We start from the raw sequence: 24,807 nt of genomic DNA on the forward strand, positions 1-24,807 counted from the left end.
AGTTCTTGTTTACAGCGTGCAGAAAAAAAGTGGCCTTGTGCCAAGATTAGTGGGCCTGGAAATGCACCCCCTGAAGCTAAAAATACAGGAAGATTCCTATATGATGGGTCTTCAGAGAGGAGATATAGCAAAGCCATGAACATCTGTTGATTTTGGTGCCTTAACATTTAGCTGTCCAGCTGCTCGTAGCATCACTGATGGCGTTTAGGGAAAGGTTGTCTCATCCTGTAATGCAGTCCTGGTCTGAAGAGAAGGTCTGAGGATACCAAAGCTTTACAACAGAAACAGAGAGCAGAGTTTATTTCAGTTATGCTGCTTTCTGCGTGGAAACCAGGAGAAGTTCCCAATGGGCGGTCAGTGGGCGTAAGTGACAGCATGCCCCTCTCCACAGGGGCTCTCTGCAGCCCTTGGTCTGGGAAGTTCACTGCTTCGGGGAAGCCATGAAACTGAAGAGATGCTCCATCTGAGAAGGGCTGGGGTGAGGTGATTAGGACTGCTTGATGGGGCGTTAAACACCGTTTGCTACTTATTAAGAGGAGTGTAACTGTATTTCAGGCCATCAGATGATCACCATTCAGCTAGGATTCTGAGCTGAATGGAGATAATCAGATGACCTGGAACAGTCCTTTTTCAAGCTTATGTCTTTTATACCTCCCTGGTGTCATGTTCTGATGACTTGATTATTGGTTGCTGCCTTAAATAGGTTCCTGGTAAAATCCTCATTCTTTTCATGTTATAATAGGATTATCACACAAGATGATGGTGTTTGTACCTAAGCCAAAATACACAGCAGTTTACATGCAGAAAAAGTGAAACCATCTAGAGACAATTTTCTAAAAATCACCACAAAGCTCTTCAAACCGACCCAACCCACATGGAAAATGTAAGTTGCCAAGTTCCTGTTGAATCAATAATGAAGCAACAAGTTTCAAGGCTGTCCCAGAAAAAGCCGGAAACGTCTCACATCTCTGATGCCCCCTCAGCATCCTTACCTATGGGAGAAGTTTTTTTTACTGCCATCAGTCACAGATTCACACAGTTCAGGGAAGGGCTGCTTTCCAGTTAGGTTTGAATGCCGGTCCTCTAATCAGCTGGAGAAAGAGAGTCACTTATATAAGCCAAGGGAAAGGAAGTGCTGCTGCGATACAGCTCACATGAATAACTAGGACTGAGTGCTGGTTGACTCCCGGGGTCCAGCTTCTGCATCTTCTCATGCTGCTCCTTTAGGGCTGTGTTGGCTGGGAGAAGTGGCCATTTGGGAGGCTTTCCTCGTCTTACCAGTCTTCCTTTTTTCAAGGCAGTCGGTGAAGGCATGACTCCCTCCTCAGACAAAGAGCTCAACGGGCTAGATAACCCCGGCTTCGTGGTGAGTCTGCTTGTCTCTGAAGGGTAATTCTTGCATAAACAGGTGTGAGCCCTGCGAAAGGAGGAGAAAGGGAAAGCCAGGGGGCTCGGACTGGCTGCAAGGATGCTGGTGTGTGGTAAATGTCTGTCTCTGCTCCTTTATCATCAGGAATCTGAGGAATTGTTTCCTTACTACAGCCTGCTGCTGCAGACTCAGCATACTTTCTACTCTCTGACACCCTTTTCAACTTCTTTTCTCTCTATTATTTCTAAAATTATAGCACAGATAAATGGTAATACAAGTGTATCTGTACTGAAAAGCAAGCTAGCTTGTGGCTCCTTGTGGCTGCATCCCTGGGTACAGCATATTATGTACTAATTAGTAAAATCACAGTAGAAATTTAGCCTAGTGAAGAATGTGTTTCTTTGTCTTCTGGATCTATTTCTAGTGAGGTGAATTGTCAGAGGTGGGTGAAAAAGAGATTTGGGGGTCAGCAGGAGAGGGCACCCTGTAGAGTTATAGCAGGGTAGTAAAAGCTGTAAATGATAGTCAGTGATATGTCAGTTCAGGGGTGTGCAGTGCACTGGAAATGCTGCAGGCTATAACAGCCATGAGGCAAGGGCCTGGGGCACGGCAGCTCCCTTCCTCTCTCACAGCAGGACTCGCCTCCATTAGAGACTAAAAGCATTGCTTGTGTTCTGACAGCAGGTGTGAAGAAGTGGGGTCCTGCAACCCTCTTGCTACCTTGGTACAGACCACCCACCTGGGGGGCCTTGAGGGAGGCATTTAACCTCTGCTGTACAAGTCTCCCATTTCTTGGATAAGCCTTGGTGGGCTTGCCGTGAGCAGCGGAGGTGGGGGTGCTATGCCAGCCATGGGCAGAGCCTCAGGGAAGTGCTCAGAGCAAGTCAGAGGTTTTCTTTTGCTGTTGTTAACAGGGTCTCCATTTCTACCTGTTGTGTCATAATACAGAACAGGCTGGTGACTTCCTCCGGTTTGAATCACCCCAAAGGAGGTAGAAGACAGAGATCTTTCACCTGTGGTTCAAGCAGTCTTAGTTTCAGTTCAGTGATTATTTAAGATGCTCTTGAGCGCCCTGATGCCGTGCCTGGAGCCAGAGGCCCATGGAGGGTGTCCTGGTCCCCTGAGTTCATGGGGGAAGCTGGGCTAAGAACCACCAGCAGCAGTTTGCCTTTCCTGTTCCAGACTATTCCTGCCTTGTCCTCCTCCCAGCATCTCTGCATCACAGGCTGGCTGAGGTTGGAAGGCACCTCTAGAGGTCAGCTTCTCCACCCCCCTTGCTCAAGCAGGGTCAGCTAGAGCCAGTTGCTCAGGATTGTGCCTAGACACTTCTTCAGTATCTCTGAGGGTGGACACTTCACAACCTCCCTGAACAGCCTGTGCAGTACTTACTCACACTCATAGTGAAAAAGCGTTTCCTGATGTTAAGACGGGAACTCCTGTGTTTCAGTCTGAGCCCATTGCCTCTGGTCCTGTCTCATCCCATTATCTCCGCTCACATCCTTTTCCCACTGAGCCCTGCTCACTCACTACCCTCCAGCTCCCGGGGGTTCAGGCCTTCATGTGATGGTCATGTGGGGCTGTTACTGGCACAGGCTCTGCCTGGCTGGAATATGCCTGCTGGTTAACGCAGGGAAAGTTGCAATGCAAGGAAAGGAGCTTAGTGCTGTCTGACTAGCTTCAGATTCATCTACTCTGGTATTCAGGAGTAGCTGTCCCCAGATAACTCAGTGCATGGGCAGTGTTAAGTACCTTGCTGTACATTTATTAATCCATGGCTCAGGCTTTCTTGTTCTAAATGAAAATGTCTCCACAGGGAGTTACTCAGGAATGCCTTTTGCTCTTGAAGTTCATGCCTGAGTTCAGTTTGAATTAACTCTGTCTTCACCTATTTTGAAGTACCTGTAATGCTCCTAGCCTGCCTAGGCTGGATAAATACACTGTGTTTAAAAGGTATTACATAGCATGTTTTAAACAGTGTGATCTAAAATGGGACTTTGGAGACTCAGCTGTGAGAACAGAAACCTGGAGGCTTCAGGCAAATGATGAAGTCTTTCAGGATTAATCTACCACACTTGCAAAATTTACAACTAAATGTAACATTAATTTTACACCCTATTCCCTGACCGCAGCATTAGCTGTTTGCCTCCACTGGTAGGTAGGCCATGAGCATTATTGCAACCCCCTCACTTTGCTGGACATTTTTGTGTCTTAAGGTTCCAACAGGACTTGAAGGATGAAAAAGGAAAAAAAAAAAGAAAGTTGAGTTCCTCCTAACAGCAGGTTTCCATCCCTGCCTGATGAAGCAGGGCATCCCAGCCTAGAAAAGCCCTTTGCTGCCAGCTTACTGAAGACCCACTAGCTGGAGAAGGGTTGATAAAACAGGTGGTTTGGGATCTTAATTAGCTCTTGCATTTGGCTCAAAATTTTGTGGCTTTCCAGGCAGCCTCCCGCTACCACATGTGTGTGTGCACACACAGGCAGGTTGTGTGTGTGCATGTGTGTGTGCCCAGGCAATGTGTGTGTGTGCGTACACAGGGGTCGGGGTGGGTTGGAAGGAGGAGCAGACAACCAGGAGCAATTATTTAGCTTAAAAGCTGTGGCAATGGAAGCAAAGCACTATTTTGCTTTCCTTGGCAAAATGTCTCTTTGTATAAATAAACTCTGTAAGGCGTATAGTTCCCTGGGGAGCCCTGTGGCTGCTGGCTGCCTAGGACGGGATCTGAGCCTTCCTGGGGAGCTATTTCAGACCCTGGCACCTCCCTGAGCCCCCAGGTCCCCAGGCTGTTTCCTGAATCCTCCAGGTGCCATTCCCCATGGCAGGCAGCCGAGCTTGGGCAGCACCCCAGTAGCCCTGGTTGGAGTTGGCTCCTTTGACATGGACGCCAGGGCTACCTGTTCCATGTGTTTCACGTGGCTCCTCTGCAGGAGAGAGATTTCCAGTAAGAAAAAGGGCAGGTGTGTTTATCAAGGCCGGCCATTGCAAGGGTGAGTGTAAGGAGACTGGAAAGAGAAGACTTAAGAAAATTAAATATAAAACCTGCTTCTACTCTGTAATTAGTGGTAGCCAAGTTGTTTTAGTGCATTTTATAAAAAGTACTGTTTGGGTGGGACAACCAGGAGGGACAGAGACCAGGGGACAATGCACCTTTTGTTGATTAATCCACTGCACACTCGTCATTGCTTCTGATTGCCGTTTCTCCATCCTTAGCTAGACATTAATGATACTCATGCACCTCGTGCAGGTGTCTCTCTGAGGTTGAGGAACCCTGTAATGTTTCTTCTGGTCTAGACGCACACATGCATATAAAATTTTTCCACAGGTGTTTGTATCTCTGTTTTAATTTACCCCCTTGCTCTTCTTTATTATCCTGGCATTGTTGAAAGCTACATACGAGGTTTTCCTGCAAGATGTGGAGCGTGGCTGCAAGAGAGGTGGCTGCTGGGTGCCTGCAGGGCTGGGCTGCAGCTAACGACGAAGGGTCTCTTCTGTTGTCCAGGTTGAAGATGGGAGCCACTACTGCTTCTCACCAGATCGTGCTGCCTGGAGCCCAGAGGAAGGCAGGGGCAAGGGCCGTGGCAGCAGCAAGCTTGCCTACACTGTCATGGATGTGCCCCCCTGGTACCTGTGCATCCTGCTGGGCATTCAGGTGCGGCAGGGGAGCAGATGGAGGTGGGGATGGGTGGAAGTTTAATTGACTGTTCAGCTGGTCAGTGGGGGTGAAACCTGAATTTGGGAGTGCTCTACTGTTACTGGGCATGACTGGAGCTGTGGGGCTGGATCTCCATGAACTCAAGTCCTTCCCACCACCACTTGCTGAGCACCGACCATTATCCTTACACCCGCAGCTACACTGCGCCCCTTGAAGTGCAAATGGAAAGGAAGAGTCCCAGGGCTGGGGCCGAACAGTTAGTAAGAACAGGCCAGATACCTCATCTGAGTGTAGCCAAAAGTGTAAGGGCTTCTGAACTTCTGCATTCCCATGGCAATAAAAACTAAGCAGAAGGGCCCACACTGCTTTGGTTGGTGTCCACGCCCAGGCACATTAAATGACCCAGGGCCACTCTGGGTACAGAGCCTCAGGGAAGAGAGACCTCTGAGTGATTAAGGTAATGATGGACGGCGCCTGGAGCTAGGTGGACATTTTGTACTTAGTTTCCTTAAACGGTTGTCTCAAATTTAGAGTGTATTAAACCAAGGTTTTCTGATTACATCTGCCTCATAATTTTCATAAAACATACCTCTAATGAACACAGTGAGTTTCAGAGTGCCACCAGTTCCACCACTGCAGTCCTGTGCTCTGAGCTGAGAAGTAACAACTAAGGTTAATATTGAAAGGAAAAATAAGTTTGAAAAATTATTTTCACATTTAGTAATTAACTGAAGGTCATTGCAGAAATATGTCTGTGACTTCTGAAAAAGGCAATGCCTCATTTTCCCATTCATGGTGTCCATTTTTTATGGTTATCCATAATTGCACTGTGTGAGAAAAGCTGCTGATAGCAAAGAACTAGTAGTTCCAATTTGCCAACTTTTAATGTTATCCTTTGTGGTGCAAATGAGATGGACTGAAATATTGCATTCAGTTTGCCTGATCACTCTGTGTCCCTACCTTAGGATGTCCCCACCTTCCTGGAAGATTAGCCCCAACAGCTTGTCTGAACGTGCTGGAGATAAGCTGGTTGTGTCTAACAGTGATCTGGGGAGTCCAGAGCACTATAAAAGGTCTTTGGGCATGGAAAGCAGAAGTCTGTCGGCGTGCATTGCAGTTCTTGTAGGTGTTTTGGAACAGGCCCTAAGAGAGCGTTAAAGCTGCCAAAAAGTAGGATGGGTAATACCAGTGTGCATGAACACAAATCTGTGAATTGTTTTCAGATTTCCCTCAACAGCACGGTAATAATGTACAGCCAGTTCTGTGTCCTTCACCCAGTCTTTCTCTATGGCTCCTAGCATTTCCTGACAGCCATGGGAGGTCTCGTAGCCATCCCGCTGATCCTCTCCAAAGAGCTTTGCCTCCAGCATGACCTTCTCACCCAGAGCCACCTGATCAGCACCATCTTCTTTGTCTCTGGGATTTGCACCCTGCTGCAAGTCCTTTTTGGAGTCAGGTAGGCCAAATGCAAGAAATGGGAAATGCGACAAAACAGTTTGTAGATGCAATTGCTACGTGCTCGCCACCACTCTGCTGTAGAGTTTATCATTTGCTACCCTTGGGCAATGGGAGCACATGTCAAAGCACCCTGAAATTTCTGTATGTGATAGCTTTGCAGGGCTACTTCACTGTCCTGACTTTTGTGTCTCCTGGTACTTGATGCTGCTTTTGTCGGGCTTTTAAGGAGTCTGTCCTGCAAAACAATGAAGTATTGAAACATGCAGTAAACAGTATCTACTTGCTCCTTACCCCAGGGATCCTCCAGCTGAGGCAGGGCCCTTCTGATCTGGGCTCAGGATCAAGGGACAGAAACTCTGGGGCAGGGGATAACTGGGAGAAACTAAAGCCCATCTGCCACTGCCTAGGGACTCAGGAAGGAGCTCTATAGCACATCCTGTTCAGCGGCATCACTTTCCATGCTCAGGGATTTGTGACACAGGCTGAATGTAAGCAAGGTAAATCCTCTTTGCTGCCGAGCTGTTGAAGAGCCGAGGGAGAGGAGATGAGCATGGAGTTGCCGTTCACTGCCCAGAAAATGAAGTGCTTAATAAGAGACATGACTGCAAGTACTCCCCCTTGCCACAAAGACCCTGCATCTTTGCTTGCAAAATTTCTTAATTCCCTTGTCATAACTCTGGGCTGCTTCTATCTTTCCACAGGTTGCTTTTTCCTCCAATATGGTGGGAACCTGTGTTTCTAGCTTCAAAGGCAAAAATCACACATTCTTTGGCTTCCAAATCTGAGTGACTTTGTCAAAATTCTTCTACTAACAAATCACTGGTCAACTGCCAGCTCCACACAATGTTTTTACTCCTCCTGTTTCTTCTCCCAGTGCAACTTTACCATCTTTGTCTATCTTAAGAAGTGGCTGTAAGCAAACTTGTCCCCAGAGGGTGCTCCCCTTCTTCTACATTCCTATGGGATGAGTGGAGGAGAGGGAACACCTTGGCCACAATAAAGAGAGAATCTGGTTCTTCTCAGTTCAGTTAAATTCAGGCTGGAGTGCATGATCGTGGCTGTGGCTGCTGGTGCAATTCAGGTTGGAGTCCTCCCAGGCCCCGCCCCCCACCCCCGCCAACAATTTTGCTGTGCTGAGGATGCAATTGCCCTGTGGCTGGCCCCGACTGTAAGATGTGAGGATGCTCCTGCCAGAAAGGTGGGACTCAGCCTGTGTTGTGGCCAGAGGCAAACAAAGCCTGAGGAGACACTTGGAAGCAGATTTTTTTTTCTCTTTTTACTGTTTTCTGAAACCCCATAGTAGTTGATAACTGTAAGTCACCAACAAGACAGCTAGAAAAGTGGTAAATAACAAGCTGGAGGGGATGCTTTTTCCTGGAAAACATACGTGCCATTCTCCGAGGCCCTGGGCAGCCCTCAGCTAAGTGCTTGGTGCGTTTCCTGGTGTCCATATTTAAGAAAGACTAATTCAGAGGAGAAGAGGTATGGAGATGATCTGTTAATGTGGCATGGGGAAGGGACATTTGGTCTTGCAGAGGCTGGCCTGGTTAGCATGGCAAAGTGGCAGCTCTGAGGGGCATGGCTGCAGCCCACAACTAGCTGGGGAGACAAGCGGGGGGAATCGGGCAGGGAGAAATCATTTTGGCTAAAAGGCAATGTTGGCACAGGAATGAATGGATGGGAACTGGCCACGAACACGGGGAGTTTCCCACCAAAAGCGAGTGTGGTTCAGAAGCAGCCCTCCAGAAGCAACAGCCAAGGGAAAAGCCTGATGAACTGCAACTTGCAGCTCAGTCATGTTACGCAGCATGAAAAAGCAGCAACAGGTCCCAGGCAGTCACTGGAGACACTGTCCAAGAGGATCCCTGAGGGGAGACACAGTTGCTTGCCATTATGGTGAGCCTCCCTTAGCAGATGCTCGGACATCATGTAGTGATGATCAGAGCATAGTATTTCCTTCCCTAAACCTGCAAGTTTCCCTTTTGCAAACCTCACTGGAAAGAGCTCAGCATGCGCCATATGCACCACCTCACCACCCCAGTCTGCTCTCAGCCCACCCATTCCAGCACTGGCTGTGAAATAGCTTGAGGGCCGATGCAGCGGGAGCTATACATCTATTGTTAACTTCAGCACTGGGCCTTCTCTGTTTCTTTTTGTCTTTTGCCTTACCCAGACAAATCCTTTGAAGGCTGCAACATATTTGGCCAAATACTGTAAATAAGTGACTCTACAGATGACTGATACTTCAATATCATTTACCGGCAAAGTTCAACAGTGCTTTAGCTGTGCATGGCATGAGTAATTGCAGTGGTGTAAATATTTGTTTTAGGTGATGGAGACATGCTGCTATAACAGCTATGCCATCTCTTATTTTCCATTGCTTTCCAGAGAATGGTGGAAATGCCTCTGCTTCAGGGAAGTCCATGCCCTGCAGAAGCCCTCACACGGCTTGCTGCCCCGCTGCTTTTCTGAGAAGGTGCCGTGAGAGCTCCTGGCTCAAGAAGCGGTTCCTCTGGGGCTTAAAGCCTGAAGAGCCAGTCTGGCCTTTTAGGTCTTTGTCTCCATTTCTCCATGTGTAGAAAGAGAAGAGGCTGGCGTAGCTCACAGGAGCAGCTCCACTGTGCAAAGCTCTGTACAAAGCCGGTGCTGAGCACTTCTGGAGGTGTGGGCTCCTTGCTAGCCTGAAGAGTTTCCAGGCTGAGGGTTACTCGAAGCCAGGAGACACGTGGCATGGAGGGAGAGCCAAGGTCTCACCCAGTCAGCATGCTCAGATGTGTCCATACAGTTCTCCTTTCCAGTGTCAGGGCAGAGGAATTAGCTTTAAAATCTGGTGAACTAAAAGCCAAATCACATTTTCTACTGCCCTTAGTCTGAAGATGGTTGTGGTGTGAGGAGTAGCCAGGGCATGTCCTTGTGTTCATGAGCAGGTTGTGAAGAAAACTGAGGCAGCTGAAGGGGGCAGAGGAAGCAACTAGATATTTGGCAAGATTTGAGCCTAGGTTGATTCTGAGCTTTGCTTCAGAGTCTTGCCATCTTTCTTCCTTGGTCTTCTCTCCTCCTCCAGCTTTTCCCCCTTTGTTATTTTACTCTGTGCAGCTCCATGGTCTCATCACACCTTAGGAGGACTACTTTTTCCTTAATGCAGGGTATCAGAGTTTGACTGCAGCACCGATGCGCTCCTGCATTGCCTGTGTTTGAACCTGAGATCTTCCCCCCAGGTCATTGCTCTTGAGTGCTATGGGCAGCAATTCCCACCCATGGTCACCTGCCAGAACATGTGAAAAGACTGTCAGAGGCCATGGGCAGACTGATTTTTTTAAAATTTATTTTGCTTTCATTTCTCTCACCCTAATGGAGCTGGGTTTCTAGCATTCTTGCTCATCAACTTTTCCCTCTGCTCTCCTTCCAGGTTGCCTATTATTCAAGGAGGCACTTTTGCATTCCTGACACCCACACTGGCCATGCTGTCTCTCCCCAAGTGGAAGTGCCCTGCCTGGACGCAGAACGCCACCCTGGTGAATGCCTCTTCACCAGAGTTCATTGAAGTCTGGCAGATGCGGATGCGAGAGGTATATTACATTTTCAGTGGCACTTGCTCTGTGTCGGGGCTGTTTGCTTTCAGAAAAGCACCTGACCGTGGCAGGGTGATAGAGAGCCCTCTATCACCAGGGCCTTGGCTCTCACCCTGTTGCAGCTTCCTAAGCATCTATTCTCTGGCAAAAAAAGCAGGCGCTTCACTGCTGCTGAACAGGGGACATGCAGACCATGGCTGATTTGTGGCCCCTGCAAAGTCTCCACTGGTCCAGCCAGATCCCTTCTCCATGGAGCATGGACTGTTTTGAGGAAGAGAGGGAAGATGTTTCCAAGGAAATTGGTCAGGGGCTAGGGTCTACTATGTGGAAGGGGTGTGCTTGGTGGGCCGTTAGATGTTTTCTTGTAAGTATAGGCTTAGTAGGAGAACGGAGACGTATGCTTGGATTATAGCTACTGCTACTTCTAGAATGGTTCTAAGTACAGGAAACCTAGTAAAAAGAAATGCAAGGGCAGAACTTACCGTAAATGTTAAAGAACAGCCACTCTTAGGTAGTCAAAAGAGAGGAGGAAAAGTCAGGGATCTCACTGCCTTGTTCTACATCTATTGCCACAGAGTAAGTGGCTAAATTCGGCTCTGTCAATCCCTTCCATGGTGAGCTTTGCAAAGCACTTGGGAAGCACTGCGAGCTCATGAAGGATTTGCTGTGTGGCACAGGCTGCCCTCCCTATTGATTCATGAAAATCTATCACAAGGGCACTGCTGCCTTCTTTCAAGCTGGCTGCTTCACCCCGTCCCCTGCATTTCTCTTGCCTTTGGGGCCAGGGTAGGGAAGGTGCTCAGCACCACAGAGGACCCCGCCTGTGTTTATCAATAAATCTGTGAAGGCAGAGAGCAGCCTTACCCAAGTCCCCTGCTTGGAGCTGACTGTGAGCAGCACTTCAGGATGTAATTGCTGGCTGCTTAGCAGTGACTGTCAAACACAGGAAAGTCCAGGGTGATGAATGTGTCCCCAGAGAGAAACTGTTACTCAGAAAAAAAGAGGCTGTAATGACCCACCTGCCCTACCGGTGTGCTGAAGTGCCTCAAGCCCTTCCCAGATGGATGAGTGGAGACCATGGCCCTGCTCCCATTTTGGGGCCAAGGGCTTTTCCCCTGTGTGTTGAGGGGGCAGGAAGAGAGAGTGCAGGGTCACTGATGCATGCTTGGGTGGCCCAAGAGGATAAGGAGGAGGGGATCTCTGGAACAAAACTAGCCCTGGTGAGGACTAAACCTACCAGCCAAGGGGGGATTTGGTGTGCTGGTACTTCGGTGGTCCTTCCCTGCATGTAATGCTCAGCTGGGCTTTGCTGTAGCCAGCGGGAGGCCTCGGTGCGAGTCTGTCACTGGAGGCTGAGCCTGGCTGTCACACTGGGTTTGCACTGACTTATGAAGGAAAGGCTCAGCAGCTGGCACTCCTTTCAAACTGCTCTCTTCCTCCCTTTTTCCAGGTGCAAGGAGCTATCATTGTAGCTTCCTGCTTTCAAATCTTTGTTGGATTTTCTGGCCTGATTGGATTTCTGATGAGGTTCATCGGCCCCCTGACAATTGCCCCCACCATCACCTTGGTCGCACTACCTCTCTTTGACTCGGCCGGGAACGAGGCTGGGCAGCACTGGGGCATAGCATTCATGTAAGTCTCACTTCCCTATGGAAAAGCTGAGCATACACAAGCCGCCTACCTCTGATGCGAAACTAAGTGTCAACAGTCTGTAGCAGAGTTCCCCTGGGTTCAAGGTTTATTTGTTGAGCGCTAACATGTGTCAGGCTTGTGCAAGGCAGCAGTGTGGCATAGTTCTCCCCCATCCCCCGGGAGGTTAGAGCCCTCAAAACCTAAAAATGAGTTAAAAAATCTGATTTCTGTGAAAATCCGAAGTTCATAGGTCAGTAGAAAAACAAGTCTTTCCTGTGTGTGGTTCCTGGGGGACTGTCTCTGTCACAGTTGTCTGCATACACTGTCTTATACACCCATTATTTAAGTTGAAAAGACATTCCTAAAATGACAAAGTTGAGCACTCAGAGTTAGGTATTCCTCAAGTTTAAATAGCTGATGCTTTATGTATAGTTTTCACATGAAGAGGAGGAAATATTTTCTCCACAGAGGGCCTGGGGGGCTCTGGAAATGTCTGCACGTGACTGCAGCACTGAGTTTCAGTGTTTTTCAGTTTTCAGGGCTGTTTGTGTGTGTGTGCCCTTCTGCATGAGTGTGCTTGGTGGCAGAATTTCCTTAGTAGTTCAGAAATGAGTTAAAAAAGTAGAAATGCCGCTACATCGTGCCCCTGCAGATTTGGCACCTTCAGATCCCTAATGCAGATTTCAGTTTGCAGCAGGAGTAGGTTGTTAACCTCTCTATGGGTTCCATAAGTTCACTAGTGCTTTCAGAGCTGCCTTCAGAGACTTGGGGGGCCAGGCTTGACTGCAGCCCCATGAAGGCAACACACTGTTGTGGGGATGTGCTCCAGTCCACTTCTCTCTCATTCTCTTCTCCTCCCTACACCTGCCCTCCCAGACCCCAAACAGCCACTAGTCTTTTCCACCCCCAGTTCCTCATCTAACTGGTCTCTTCCACTAGCACCCCACAGGACTCCAAACCCTGTCTGCAACCCAGCTTTCCTTTCACCACTGTTTCTCCCACCACATCTCTGCTTGTTGTCCTGTTGTCCAGATCTTGTTTGTCCTAGCCCCTTTGCTTAGCCAGCCTGAATTTTCCCTTCAAACTGTATATCCTTGTCTGGACTGTCTCCTTTTTCTGTCTCCCTTCTCCAGCCACTGGCTCCTAACCTCAAACTCTTGCTTGACCTCTTTGCCCAACTGTGCTGCTCCATTAAGGGGGTCCCAGTCCTTGAGCCCGTGTCCCTGCTCTCAACCCAGGTCACCCTTTCTATCTGGTTCATTTCTGTCCCATCTTCTACCCGTGCTAATCCCAGTCCTCTTTCCTGACTGAGATACCTTAGCCTCAACCTAATCACTGTGCTCTGAGCCACCTCAGTTGTGTCCTCTTTTGATGCCTTCTCGATGCTCCATGGGTATCATTAGGGAAAGAGGGAGAGCGGTGATGGAGAACGTGGAAGATATGAGCCATGTGGTCTCAGCGCTGCTGTTCAACCCTTCCCAGAACCCCCATGGTGGGTGATACCCACTGTTGCCTCAAGAAACTGGTCTAGTGCATGCTCACTTGCTCCCTGGTACGCAGTTCATCACTGGGCAAGGCCTGGATGTATGCAGACAGCTCAGAATCTTTATGGGCTGCAAATGAGATGTTTCTGCTGACTGCCTGGGATCTGGGATGAATAATGATTGTTACAGACTGAGCATAGCTGAGCAGATTTTTGTGAGAAAGAGTAATATCCTTTACCCCAAAGAACAAGTTCTACTAAATCTTGAATTTCTGCTCCAGGTCATAAGCAGGCCTGCTACTGCTCAAGGCAAAATGACCTTCTCAATGCAGGCTATATACTATGTCTATTTCCTGAACATCACTCTTTGAAATAGGTTTGGGATGCATTTTTCCAGAAATATTTGGCCTGAGGCAGATGTTCTCCATGGAAATTTTCATCCTGAATGGGTAAAGTTAGGCAGAAGTGTAAGCAGCTCAAAATAGCGTTTGTTAATGCAATGTGTCAGGCAACCTGAATAATAAGCAGTGACACCTACCCGAGATAGACGAGGACTCTGCAGTGATTCATAAGGCTGCTGAGCACCTTTGTTAATGCAAATGCACAAAATGTGCACTGACGCAGTCTGTCTGGGCTCTGTAGCTTTAGAAAGCACAAATGGAACCCAGTTCCTCCTCAGACTTTCTGCCTCCAGTCATTCAGTGTTTTGGATTGTGATTGATAGATAACCTTTGGCTGTATGTTGTGGCACATCTTTGCAGAGTGGGGAGGTTAGCGTTTCCTTTGCACGGCTGGCGTTCTGCCTGCCTGTGCACCTATAGTTCGTCACTTTTTCATGCATGGGAAATGACCAGTTTTCCCTGCTCTGTCAGTGTACTTCAGCTGGTGCGATTGTGTTCACACCAAATCCTATCAGGATTAATTCACTCAATGTATACAATTTAGACTTGTTATAAAAAAATGAGAGGCCCTTCAGAGGCCTGGTTAACATAAGAGGAAAACGTCCAAGGTCTTCTACCAACTCAGCAATCAAGGTGTAATGCCCAGTCCCTGCCCTCTCGCTGCATATGGTAGCCTCCAGCTTCATCTGGTTGCCCTTTCTGGGGGGAAGACACCTGGAGGCAGTCAGGGCTTGCTCTGAGCGCGCCTAGCTGTGCTGCTGTTCACAGGAGATGTCCCACCTGAGGGATGGGAGAGGAGCTGCACCTCGTGGTCACTTCCACCAGAATGAGCCCCCGGTGCTGCTGAGGGCACACGTGAGCACCCCTGCCTTGGCGGACCCCTCTGCTGTGCAGCCCTGGCAGACCGGAGGGATGTGCTCTCCCCTTCTTGACCGTCTGGGAGGTCTCTGTGGGCACCACGTGCAGCCCCACAGTCCCACTGCATTTCTTTCTTTCAAAACAGGGACTTGCACAGCCAAATCAATCCCTTTTTACTCTGTGCCACTTAGGAGCTTTTTGCAACTTGCAGAGCAGCACCTGGAATCAAGAAACCAATAAATCCCGTATTTCCAGTATATCTGAATTATGCAGAGGTTCAGGCACAATTTCCTACATACCCTGCCTGGACCTTGCATGTCTGTCAGGCCTTTCTTTTACTCAAATGTAATTTTTAAGCTTCCTGCAACTGTGCTACACTCACTGATGCACTATCTAGGGGGTCAGTCTTGAAACAAAAAGAAGAAAAAAAGACATTTGCAAATGCAGAAGAGTTACTGATAGTGTGATGGAAAACTTGTTCCACCTCAGGCTTGTTGGAGTGGGGAGCCACTCTGGTGCTGAGAGCCTGTTTTTTGAGGTCCTCTGGAGTCCTGGGTCCTTGGCTAGCAGGTGTTGAGTTAATGTGGCGACAGGCAGGAAGCTGGGCACCCACTTTGTCTCATGGTTTGGTTTTCTCTTGTCCTAGGACTATTGCTTTCATAGTTCTGTTCTCTCAGTACCTGAAAGATGTCCCTGTGCCACTACCATCTTACCAGAGAGGCAAGAAGTGCCACCTCTCCCCGGTCTACCTCTTCCAGATCTTCCCGGTACGTTGAGGATCTCGGAGACACGGCAATCGTGGCAGAGGGACTGGCCTTACCCGCCCCAGGCTGCCTGGGCTCTTTCCACTCACATCCCGCAGAGTTAGTGCTTCCCAGCCCAGCCTGTGCAGCAAGGGGGCAGAGGGGGAGAAGGTCCCCATGGCCCTGACCGTGGGGAGGGAGGGAAGGAGGGAGGGCCACCGGGACCCCCTGCCATCCCTCTGCCTCCATTCCATGCGCAGGGGAAAGGGGCAGGTGGGGAGACACCTTGTCACCCACAACCATGCCAGTGCCGCAGCCATACTCTAATCGTACCCCACTGCTGCATGCGATGGGCAGGTGCTGCTGGGGCTCTCCCTGAGCTGGCTGCTCTGCTACGTGCTGACGGTGACAGACGTCCTCCCCGCCGACCCCACCGCCTATGGCCACCTGGCCCGGACAGACATACGTGGGGATGTTTTATCCCAGGCTCCCTGGTTTCGGCTGCCTTACCCAGGTACCACTGCCCCACCTCTCCCCCTCCCACCTTGCTACTCCCTGCTCCAGCTTGCACCTCTGCTTATAGCTAGCAGGGGGAGATGAAATGCCAAAAATCGGGGAAATACCCACAAGCATCCCTGCTGTTCTCCCCCCTGCGCTGCAATAGATTTTGAGACAAACGTGCACCACCGAGCTGAAACCATCTATTTACTTGCAGGCCAGTGGGGAGTGCCAACCGTCAGCCTGGCTGGGATATTTGGCATCTTAGCTGGGGTGATTTCCTCCATGCTGGAGTCTGTGGGAGATTACTACGCCTGTGCCCGCCTGTCTGGGGCCCCGTCACCGCCAAAGCATGCCATCAACCGCGGGATCGGCGTGGAAGGCATCGGCTGCCTTCTGGCTGGAGCCTGGGGGACAGGGAACGGCACCACATCATACAGCGAGAATGTGGGAGCCCTGGGCATCACCAAGGTGAGCCTTGCTGCAGTGGGGTGGCTGCAGTGCCCTGGCCCTCCTGGAGGTTGCCCCTGGGGGTGTATGTGCAAAGGAGTGGTGGACGTGGGCATGTCTTGGACCCGGGATGTGATCTTAGCCCACCTTCTGCAAGGCACACTGGAAAAAGGTGCCCTGGCACATGGGTGACCTCCTCAGCAGCACTCCAAATCACCTAACAGAGGTGGCCACTCTTTCTTTCTCTGCTTATGGCCTGCATATGGGATGAGTACACACTGCTGTTACCCCTGGCAGCTGGCTCAGGTGATGTTACACCTCCGCTAACCTGGAAATTTCTTGAGGACTGACTTTATCAAAGGCTGTCTGTCTGTCTGTGTCTCTCTGTCTTCCTATACATATTTATGGAGAGGAGAGGGAGAGGAGAAGAGATTTAATCAGGCTTCGAATTGCAGAATTTTTATAATCCAAGGATGGCAATTACATGAAAGTTAGACTATTTCTTTGGGATTATAAAATGTGATGGACAGGCATATGTTTATACCTCTCTATAAAGTTTTGTTTCTCTCTTGAGTACCTTATTGCTCTTTTAAGGGAAAGAAAATTCCAGAGACAAGTTTGACAATCAGATCACAGATTTTCACTAAACTTTACAGTCAGGGGATGGGTACATCCAGCAGCCAACTGGGGAACGTTTTTAAATCATTGTCAAATAAGCAATGTCATGTCAGCAGAGCTGTGAGTCAGTAAATAAATGCAGAATTTGACTTATAGCTCCCACTCTATAACATTGCTTATTTCACTGGATTTTATAAAGCTCACTCAAAATAACCATTTTTCAGACTCAAGCATTAGTGTTTGACTGAGGTGGCTGCTTCCAGCAGCTGTCTTGGTGTCTGTATGGAGTCCAGTTTAACCTGTCACCACATGTACCTCCTCACTATGGAAACTGTGCATACTGACCATATTCCTGAGCCCCTTCTTTACTGACATGTATGGGATGTAGCATAGTGCAGAAATGCCCAGGCTCGTAATTATCAGTTTACAGGACATGTTCTCCCATGAATGCTAAGTCCTTCAGGTCGACATAGCGTCCTTGCTGACTCAGGAGAGATGTTTCCCTTAGATCTCTCTGGTCACATTGTTCACACTTAAGAGAGCAGAAAATACAGCCTGATCTCAGTCAGCCTTCCAGCAAGTGTAAAGGCTCTGGCTGGTATAGATGGGCATGTTGAGAGCACAAGGCAGAGTTCATTTTGGTTTTTATGTGGGAAATACATTTTTTTATGACAAATGGAAATGTAAGGGACTTGTTTCCTCTGCATAAACAGAGTTGTCCGGCACCAGCCGAGACATCTTTGGAGATCTTAGACATCCACAGGGGCTGTCAGATAAGGCAAGGAGAAGCTGCTGGAAGCTGCCAAGATGTGACATCTTAAATGGCACCAGGTACCTATATTTAAGCTTCTTGATCAAACCCAGCATGCCAGTACTGAGGTATAATTTCCAAGAAAAGAAGAGGAGGATTTTAAGGAGAGGTAAAGACCTCAGAGTCACCATATACACAGTAGGGAAATGTGCAGTTTCTTCAACTGTAAGAAAGAGAACTGATTTTCTTGTTTTCCTGACATAATTGAAGCAAACTCTAAACTAGAGGCCATAGCAGCATATGTTCACAGTTGTGGTATCAGTGGATTAGGTAATTTGCCTTTAAGGCAACTCCATATACTGGGTAAATCAACATTTTGGCAAATAAGGAATCTGAAGCTTTGTTCTAATCCTGGAACAAATAGATCTGTTGACTTTTATTAAATTATAGTTTTGATGGTAATGATGTCCCAAGTTTTTAAGCCAAAGAATATAAAAAGCCCACCTGAAGGCAATGCATGATTTGATTTTGAACCTCCCCACCAAATCTTTTTCATTTATCTTTCACAATCAAGTAAGGCTTAAAATATTTTAAAGGAACATGTTTAAGAAATGCTTAAAACCAGACACTACTAGTTACTGGGCGTGTTTTTGTTGGAAGCATTCACAAAAAGCCCTTCCTGTAAATATGACATTCTTCAGATATTTAAAGGGAGGGATTAAAATATTTAATTGAATTATAGAATGTTTGCAGAGGATTACGGAGTTTCCCTGCCTAAGACATGAATGTTATAAATGCTTTAAGCTGTCCAAGTTTTGGTGAGGCAAGGCATATCTTGAATTGAAAGTCTAACAAATATTGCTGCTTTTCTTTTTAGTTTCCATAGTCTGTAAATGTCTCTTTCATCCCTTTGTTTGGCAGATCCTCTTTTTCTTTCCTATTTGCATGCTCTAACAGATCTGAATGAAAGGCATTGCTCCGTGCTTCATCCCATCTTTGTTGTAGTGCCCAACCCAGAAAAAGCCACCCTGGCTCTTCCTAGGGGAAAAAAAGAGAAAAAAATGGTTTTACTGAAGCTAGATGGGTGATGAGAGATAGGGACAGACCAAGAGACCTCCCCACTTCTTATTAGCCATTTGTTGACTATGGAAAGGATATATCAGATCCCAGAGCTTGGGATTGGAGCAGCCAGACAGCCCTGGTCTCCCAAAACTTGGTCTCCAAGGAACGGAGGGATCAGTGTAGGATATCTTGTTGAAAGCCATTTTTAGATGGCAAGCCAAACCCTGGTGAAGGATTGTCCAGTGAATTGACTGGGTGGCTGCAGTGCCAGCCTGTGGGTGTGCCAAGACATTTCTAGGCCAGAGTGAGAGCAAAGCTCTGTGTGTGTATCAATGTGCTCTTAATTTAATAATATTTTTTTGTTTGTTTAACGGCAAACTGTTAAAGTCCTGACAGCAGTAGGAAAGAGTGGTGTGGATCCACAATTGCTCTCAGAGTGCCTTTCATGACAAATATTTACTAGTGGACAAATACTGATGCTCCCCATGCAGCGTGAGCACCGCAGTTCACCGTCAGCTGCATCTGAACCTGCGACTGAATGTACCATTGGGTGCTTTGGCTAGAGGTGCAACCCCTGCCCAGCAGGCTGGCACTAGAGCCTGCTATCCCTCGTCTCTCTGTGCCAGTTAGTGCTTAACTGCCTCCTCTTCCTCTTGCCCCAGGTAGGGAGTCGAATGGTGATCATTGCCGGTGCCTGTGCCATGCTCCTGAGTGGCATCTTTGGGAAAGTTGGGGCAATGCTTGCCAGCATACCCACCCCTGTGATCGGAGGCATGTTCCTTGTGATGTTTGGAGTTATCACAGCAGTGGGGATTTCCAATTTGCAGGTAACGAGCTGTGCGGGTGCCATTTCATCCCTAGGGAAGGGTACTTTGGTTTTGAGTCAGGTTTTTACCAGGCTGAATCAGATATAAACATGCTGCAGCAAATGCAGGCATTTACTTTGGCAGTTCCTTGGGTGATGATGAGGGGATGTACCCAGAGGGACTAAATCACAGAGGGCTCCCTGCCTGGGGCAGGGCTTGCTGGCATCAGGGGATCAGTAATGCCCCAGCAGCACCAGGGCTGCTGCCTGCGTCCACGCCTGCATGCACTGTTTATATCCCAGCATGTCAGATGAACACAACAGTAATCCACAGATTTGGGTAATTCAAGATGTAATGTATACAATTTCTCTGTGCAGTACACAGATATGAACTCCTCCAGAAACATCTTTATCTTTGGATTTGCTCTATTTGCTGGCCTCACGGTTCCCAACTGGGCATGCAAAAATAGTACACTGCTGGAAACAGGTAAGAAGCAAATTCAGAAGCATTTTCTGTAGCATAGAACTGAAGCAAAGGCTGATGTAGAGAAATCTTTTAAAATGCAATTTTTTCCTGATAAAACCCTGTTGCCTGTTTCTTTCTGGGAGGGCTATTCTTGCCCTTTGCTGTGATGCACAGCCCTGGTGCAGAAATCTCTGGTCTTCATCAGTTGACTGCACCTTGCCAGATTCCTGTTGGGCTAATGATTGCAGAGCGCTTCCCTGGGACACGTTCCTGGGATGGGGCAAGAGAATACTCCAGGACTGAAACTTGATCAAGATCTCAATGAATGAGGCTTTCGTATATGCTATACACAATAAAACTTGATGCTTCCAAAATGCAAGAGCAGACTCTCTACTAAATTCCATCAAGTTCACTTTATTGAAATTTGCAGTCCTCCAACAGTTACCCCTTCACTGTGTCTCATGTGACTAATGTGTTTGCCACAAAGGCCGTAGTGTCCTCTCTTAAGGTATATAAGAGATGGCATGCTGGGTGGGCTGTTGAACGAGCTGGGCCCACAGGTCACATGCTCAATAGACAGTCTATCAGATGCTCGGCGCCATTGAGCTTTGCTCGTGATCTCACAGAGAAACGTCACATCTGATTAACTTGTGGTGAAATCCCATGCTAAATATACATGTATTTCTTTGGGAACTGAAGCTTGTGCTTTTGTAGGGAACCACTTGCTGTTATGTTGTGGAGGCGCAGAATTTGTTTGGAGCAGAACGCAGCTTTTTCTGGGACAGCGCTGTGGTCTGGACTGTTAATAGGCTTGTAATGTATTTATGAGCCATCTCCTGCCTACTGGCAGCTGGGTCAGTGAATAATTATGCAGAATAAAACTAGGTCTGAAACTGGCAGCAAGATCAATCTCCCTTACATTGCCAAAACTTAAGCTCTGTTTTGGGATTTGCAAGTCTTGTCTAAACAAGCATGCAGCTCGCAGCCTCTTGGCACTACCTGTGTTGCTGGTCATACCTGCATCTCTCTGCACCACTATCCAAACCTTTGTTTTTCTGCTAGGAATCGTCCAGCTGGACCAGGTGATCCAGGTGCTTCTCACCACCAGCATGTTTGTGGGTGGACTCCTGGGGTTTATCCTTGATAACACCATTCCAGGTAGGATTTGCTGAAATGAGCTAAGCTACTAGTTTGTGCCTGCCCTAGGGTTTATTTCCTAGTATTTTTTGTCTTTGTGACTACTGCTCTATATGGGTAGGAGCTGTGCTAGCAACCATGAAACACCGTATGACTGAACTCCTCCCAGGGTGGGGTGAGGAACACGGGGCATCACTGAAGTGGTCTCTGGCTGGAAAACAGCGGCTTATCAAAAACTAATTAATTTTTCACTAATAAACCAGTCTGAGGAAAAGGTTTATCTGGGGAAAATGTCTTTTGGGGGAAATGCCAGCCTAGACCCATGTTGCTGGTTGAAAGGAGAGAGAAAGGCAACTGCAATAAGTGGAAGCGAATGTGTGCCTCCTTATGAGAGCTGCTAAAACTGATGCTGAACTGGTGCCACAGCAGTGGAGAGCAGTAGGAAAGGCTGGTGATCAAAGACAGGCTACAGCACCTGCAGCTGGCCCTCACAGCCAGCAAAGAGCCTCTGATTTTCATCGAGCCTGGGCAGGGATGCCGTAAGGAGAGGAAAGCCTCTTTTCTGCTACAGGAGAAGAGCAGGAAGGACACCCTGTTAACCAGATTCTTTTACCATCTCAGGCTTCTTGGAAAGCCGATCTCCTTTTGGCTCATTAATTTTCCAGTAGCCCTCGATCTGCAGCTCCTCCAGGCAGAATTTACGCGGGTGCTCACTGCCTTTCCCAAGAGGCACTCAGCGGCTGCAACAATTACAGGCACTTAGCAATTCCTTGTCTAGGGTAAATGCTGTGACTGACTAGTAATTGCTAGCTGAACCTTATTCCCCCACTCCACAGTATCTGGGCAGTCAACATCCAGCCTTGTTTTCCTAGCACTATATGAATCCCCACTTTTACACACTTCTTAGATCCCCCACGGCTTGTGAAAACCTGTCTTGGTATACTTGATTCCCATGGAAAGCAGCGGAGAAGACTGCTTATCTGGGAGCTGTTGCATGAAGGCAGGTATCATCTGGAACCTCATTAGTGAATTTTTGTAAAGAGCTTTGGAGCTAGAAGGGTTTAAGTGCAAGGGATCTGTGCGTTGCCCTGGGTCGGCTGGGATTTGAGAAGTGGGTGTGAGGCACACAAGGTAGTCCTGTGCTCAGAACACCTGCTGTTTTAAATACAATTATCTTGGTTTTGCTGTTGCAGGAACACAGGAGGAGCGGGGGCTCCTGGCATGGAACCGTAGCCACAAGGGAGAGGCGGACAACCCTCAGCTTGTTTCCAAGGTCTATGATCTTCCGTTTGGCATAGGCACCAAATACTGTGCTGTGTCTTGGTTTCGGTATCTCCCCGCTTGCCCCAGAAGACTGCCTGGCAGCAAGAGAATGGATGAACTGAAGGGTGCTGGACAGGAAAGGAATGTTAAAGAAAGCTCAGAAAGAGACTCCGAGATAGGTGCTGATACAAGGATATAAGCACCTGGCCTGCATGTGAACTCATCTCAGAAGCAGAGGTCTGAAAAATGTATCTGCAGCCCCCACCACTTGACCATAAACTGGCAGCTGTTAAGAGGCTGGAGGAGGAGAACTATCATGTGTGTCTTCTGCCAGCTCTGCCCCCTGCACCACTGGTGACCTTGAGGGAGTAATTCATCTCCTTTCTGCTCCTGCCTGCCCACCTCTAGGAAAATCATAATCCCTCTTTGGGCAACACCAAAGCCCAAGAAATGCCTGGGAAAGATGTTCAGTTTCCATCCTCGCACTGAGCCTTGGGGACCCCAAGAAGCAGCTGTTTCGCTGAAGCAGAGCTCTTCCTGTCTCCTGGCTGCTAAAGGGGCCACAGGAGAAGACATCCCTGATGTGGGCCCTGTTCCACTCTCAGGCACCTCTTGGGCTGAGACTAATCCCCAAGACCTTAAAGATCTGTAAATGGCAATGCTCACCTCTCAGCTTGTGGTTTACACCTCATCCTGGCCAAGGGCAAGGAGCGAGCACCTCTAGGTCACGATTAATCTCATTCCATATCCACGTAATTTAAAGCCAGTCAAATGAATGTTGCTACAAGAGAGGTGTCTAAGGTTAACGGGATGGATTGTCTTCTGAACATGCTTCTCCCACCTTAGACTGCAGAGGGAATCTAAAGAACTTCCTTAGGTTCTTGACCTAACAGAAAACCCCAGCTTCACTGAAATGAATCCCACCCAGGGTGCTGGGAGCAGTTTCAGGGGACCCAGCTTCCTCAGGGCACCAAACCCTACAAAGATGAAGGAATTGTCATCAAAGATGAAGGAGAAAGCTCTTCTGCTCACAATTTGATGCATCCCTGCTCCTGCTATGTCCTGTGTCCCCCACACTGTACTTGTTTGGTCTGGCGTGGTGATTGTGCAGTGACAACCACTTCTCTGGAAAACGGTTTGCAGATCCTTGCTCCTGTCCACTATCAGCAGCAACAGCCTTAACCTATATAGCCATATATAATATGATTGCACATGGTGCTGGTTGCTGGTGGTGTGTAATAACATTGTGCTGTAGCATAAGCTTGCGCTTCCTGCATTGAGATTTATAGTTTATTATTTTTTTAATAAATAAGATGTACAGTGTAATGATATTTTTCAAGGCGATTGATTGCCATAATGTGGCAGGTAGTATTCAAGGAATCACAGAGTAATTTAGGTTGGAAAGGACCTCTGGAGGTCATGGGACAGCTCCTGCTCAGAGCTGGTCCTGTCAGACCAGGTTGCGGAGGACTGTGTCCATTTGAGCCGTGGATGGAGGGCCAGAGCCTCTTTGAGCTTGTTCAGTGCCTGACCACCCCCAAGGTGAAAAGCGTTTTCCCTCATGTCTAATTGGAATTTCTAATGCTTCATCTTGTCTCTGTTGCCTCTTGTCCTGTCACTACTCTCCGCAGAAAAGTTGGACACCATCTTCTCTGTACCTTCCACGGGACAGCTGAAGGCCACAATACGATGCCTCCTTCACCCTTTTGTCTCAAGACTGAACAAAACCTGGTGGTTTCAATGTAAAGCCTTGATTCCTCACACCTTTAAAGTCCTGTTCTTTAGTCCCATCCTGCAGCTGTAGCAGTATGTGCCTTGTTTTATTGGTAAAGGATTTTTGTTTGTTTGTTTGTTTTGGGAGCCAATGAAACATGAATAGATCAATTGTGTGTGTGTTGGGATCCTAAAGGAGGAAATATTATGGTATAAATAGTTTGCTGTTATGGGCAGGTTGGAGTACCTGTGCTGAAGATTGTGGTTTTTATGTCTTTGGAAGAAAAAATGATTTGTGTATTTAAGTATATCTGATCCCCCCCACCATCACAGATTTTACAGAGATGCCTGGTCCCAGGCATCTCGGCTCTGGTATCTTCTTCATCCTTCACAACCTGGACTACATCTCTAAGCTTATTTGGAGCTCTCTATGCTCCCAGAGGATCTAGCAGACAAACCCATGGTCTTATTCATCATCACTCTCGAATTTACTTGTGCTGTAGCACATGTGTGAAAGTGAGCTGTTAAGTCTACCTCACCCTGGCTCCTGTGTCCTGTACTGAAGCTGCCAGGCTGCTCCTGGCCAGACTCACCACACACTGGAGGACCGGCATAGATGGGAACAGGATACACAGCTAATGAGGTACACAAGCCACACCTGCCAAAACCTGCTGTACCACAAAAATTGGTCTTCAATTACCTTTTTGTTCCCCACCCCAAGGATGGAGAACATTGCTCATCTGTTATGCTGTCACCCTGCTGCCCCAGCCTGCTGACATGTCTGTGTCCCCATCTTGTATTTGGCTTGCAAGTTCCCTAGACTACAGCTGGGCATGACTTTATAGCTCCTGGCATAAGGGGGCCCCAATCCCTGGTGG

General features: G+C 48.1%; 1 protein-coding gene across 1 annotated transcript; it reads left to right on the forward strand.

Annotated features, from left to right (window-relative positions):
* The first annotated feature begins 1,046 nt into the window (after positions 1-1,046).
* On the forward strand, positions 1,047-24,100 carry LOC119149353 (solute carrier family 23 member 1-like). Its single transcript, XM_037390518.1, has 12 exons — positions 1,047-1,366; positions 4,867-5,016; positions 6,318-6,475; positions 9,887-10,046; positions 11,500-11,681; positions 15,070-15,190; positions 15,524-15,680; positions 15,882-16,135; positions 19,208-19,372; positions 19,729-19,837; positions 20,879-20,974; positions 22,147-24,100. Exons 1-12 carry the CDS (start codon positions 1,313-1,315, stop codon positions 22,413-22,415), a joined length of 1,875 nt encoding a protein of 624 aa, XP_037246415.1. The 5' UTR covers positions 1,047-1,312; the 3' UTR covers positions 22,416-24,100.
* The last annotated feature ends 707 nt before the right edge of the window (positions 24,101-24,807 follow it).

The sequence above is a fragment of the Falco rusticolus genome, chromosome 5 (assembly GCF_015220075.1).
Source record: "Falco rusticolus isolate bFalRus1 chromosome 5, bFalRus1.pri, whole genome shotgun sequence".
NCBI classification, from domain to species: Eukaryota; Metazoa; Chordata; class Aves; order Falconiformes; family Falconidae; genus Falco; species Falco rusticolus.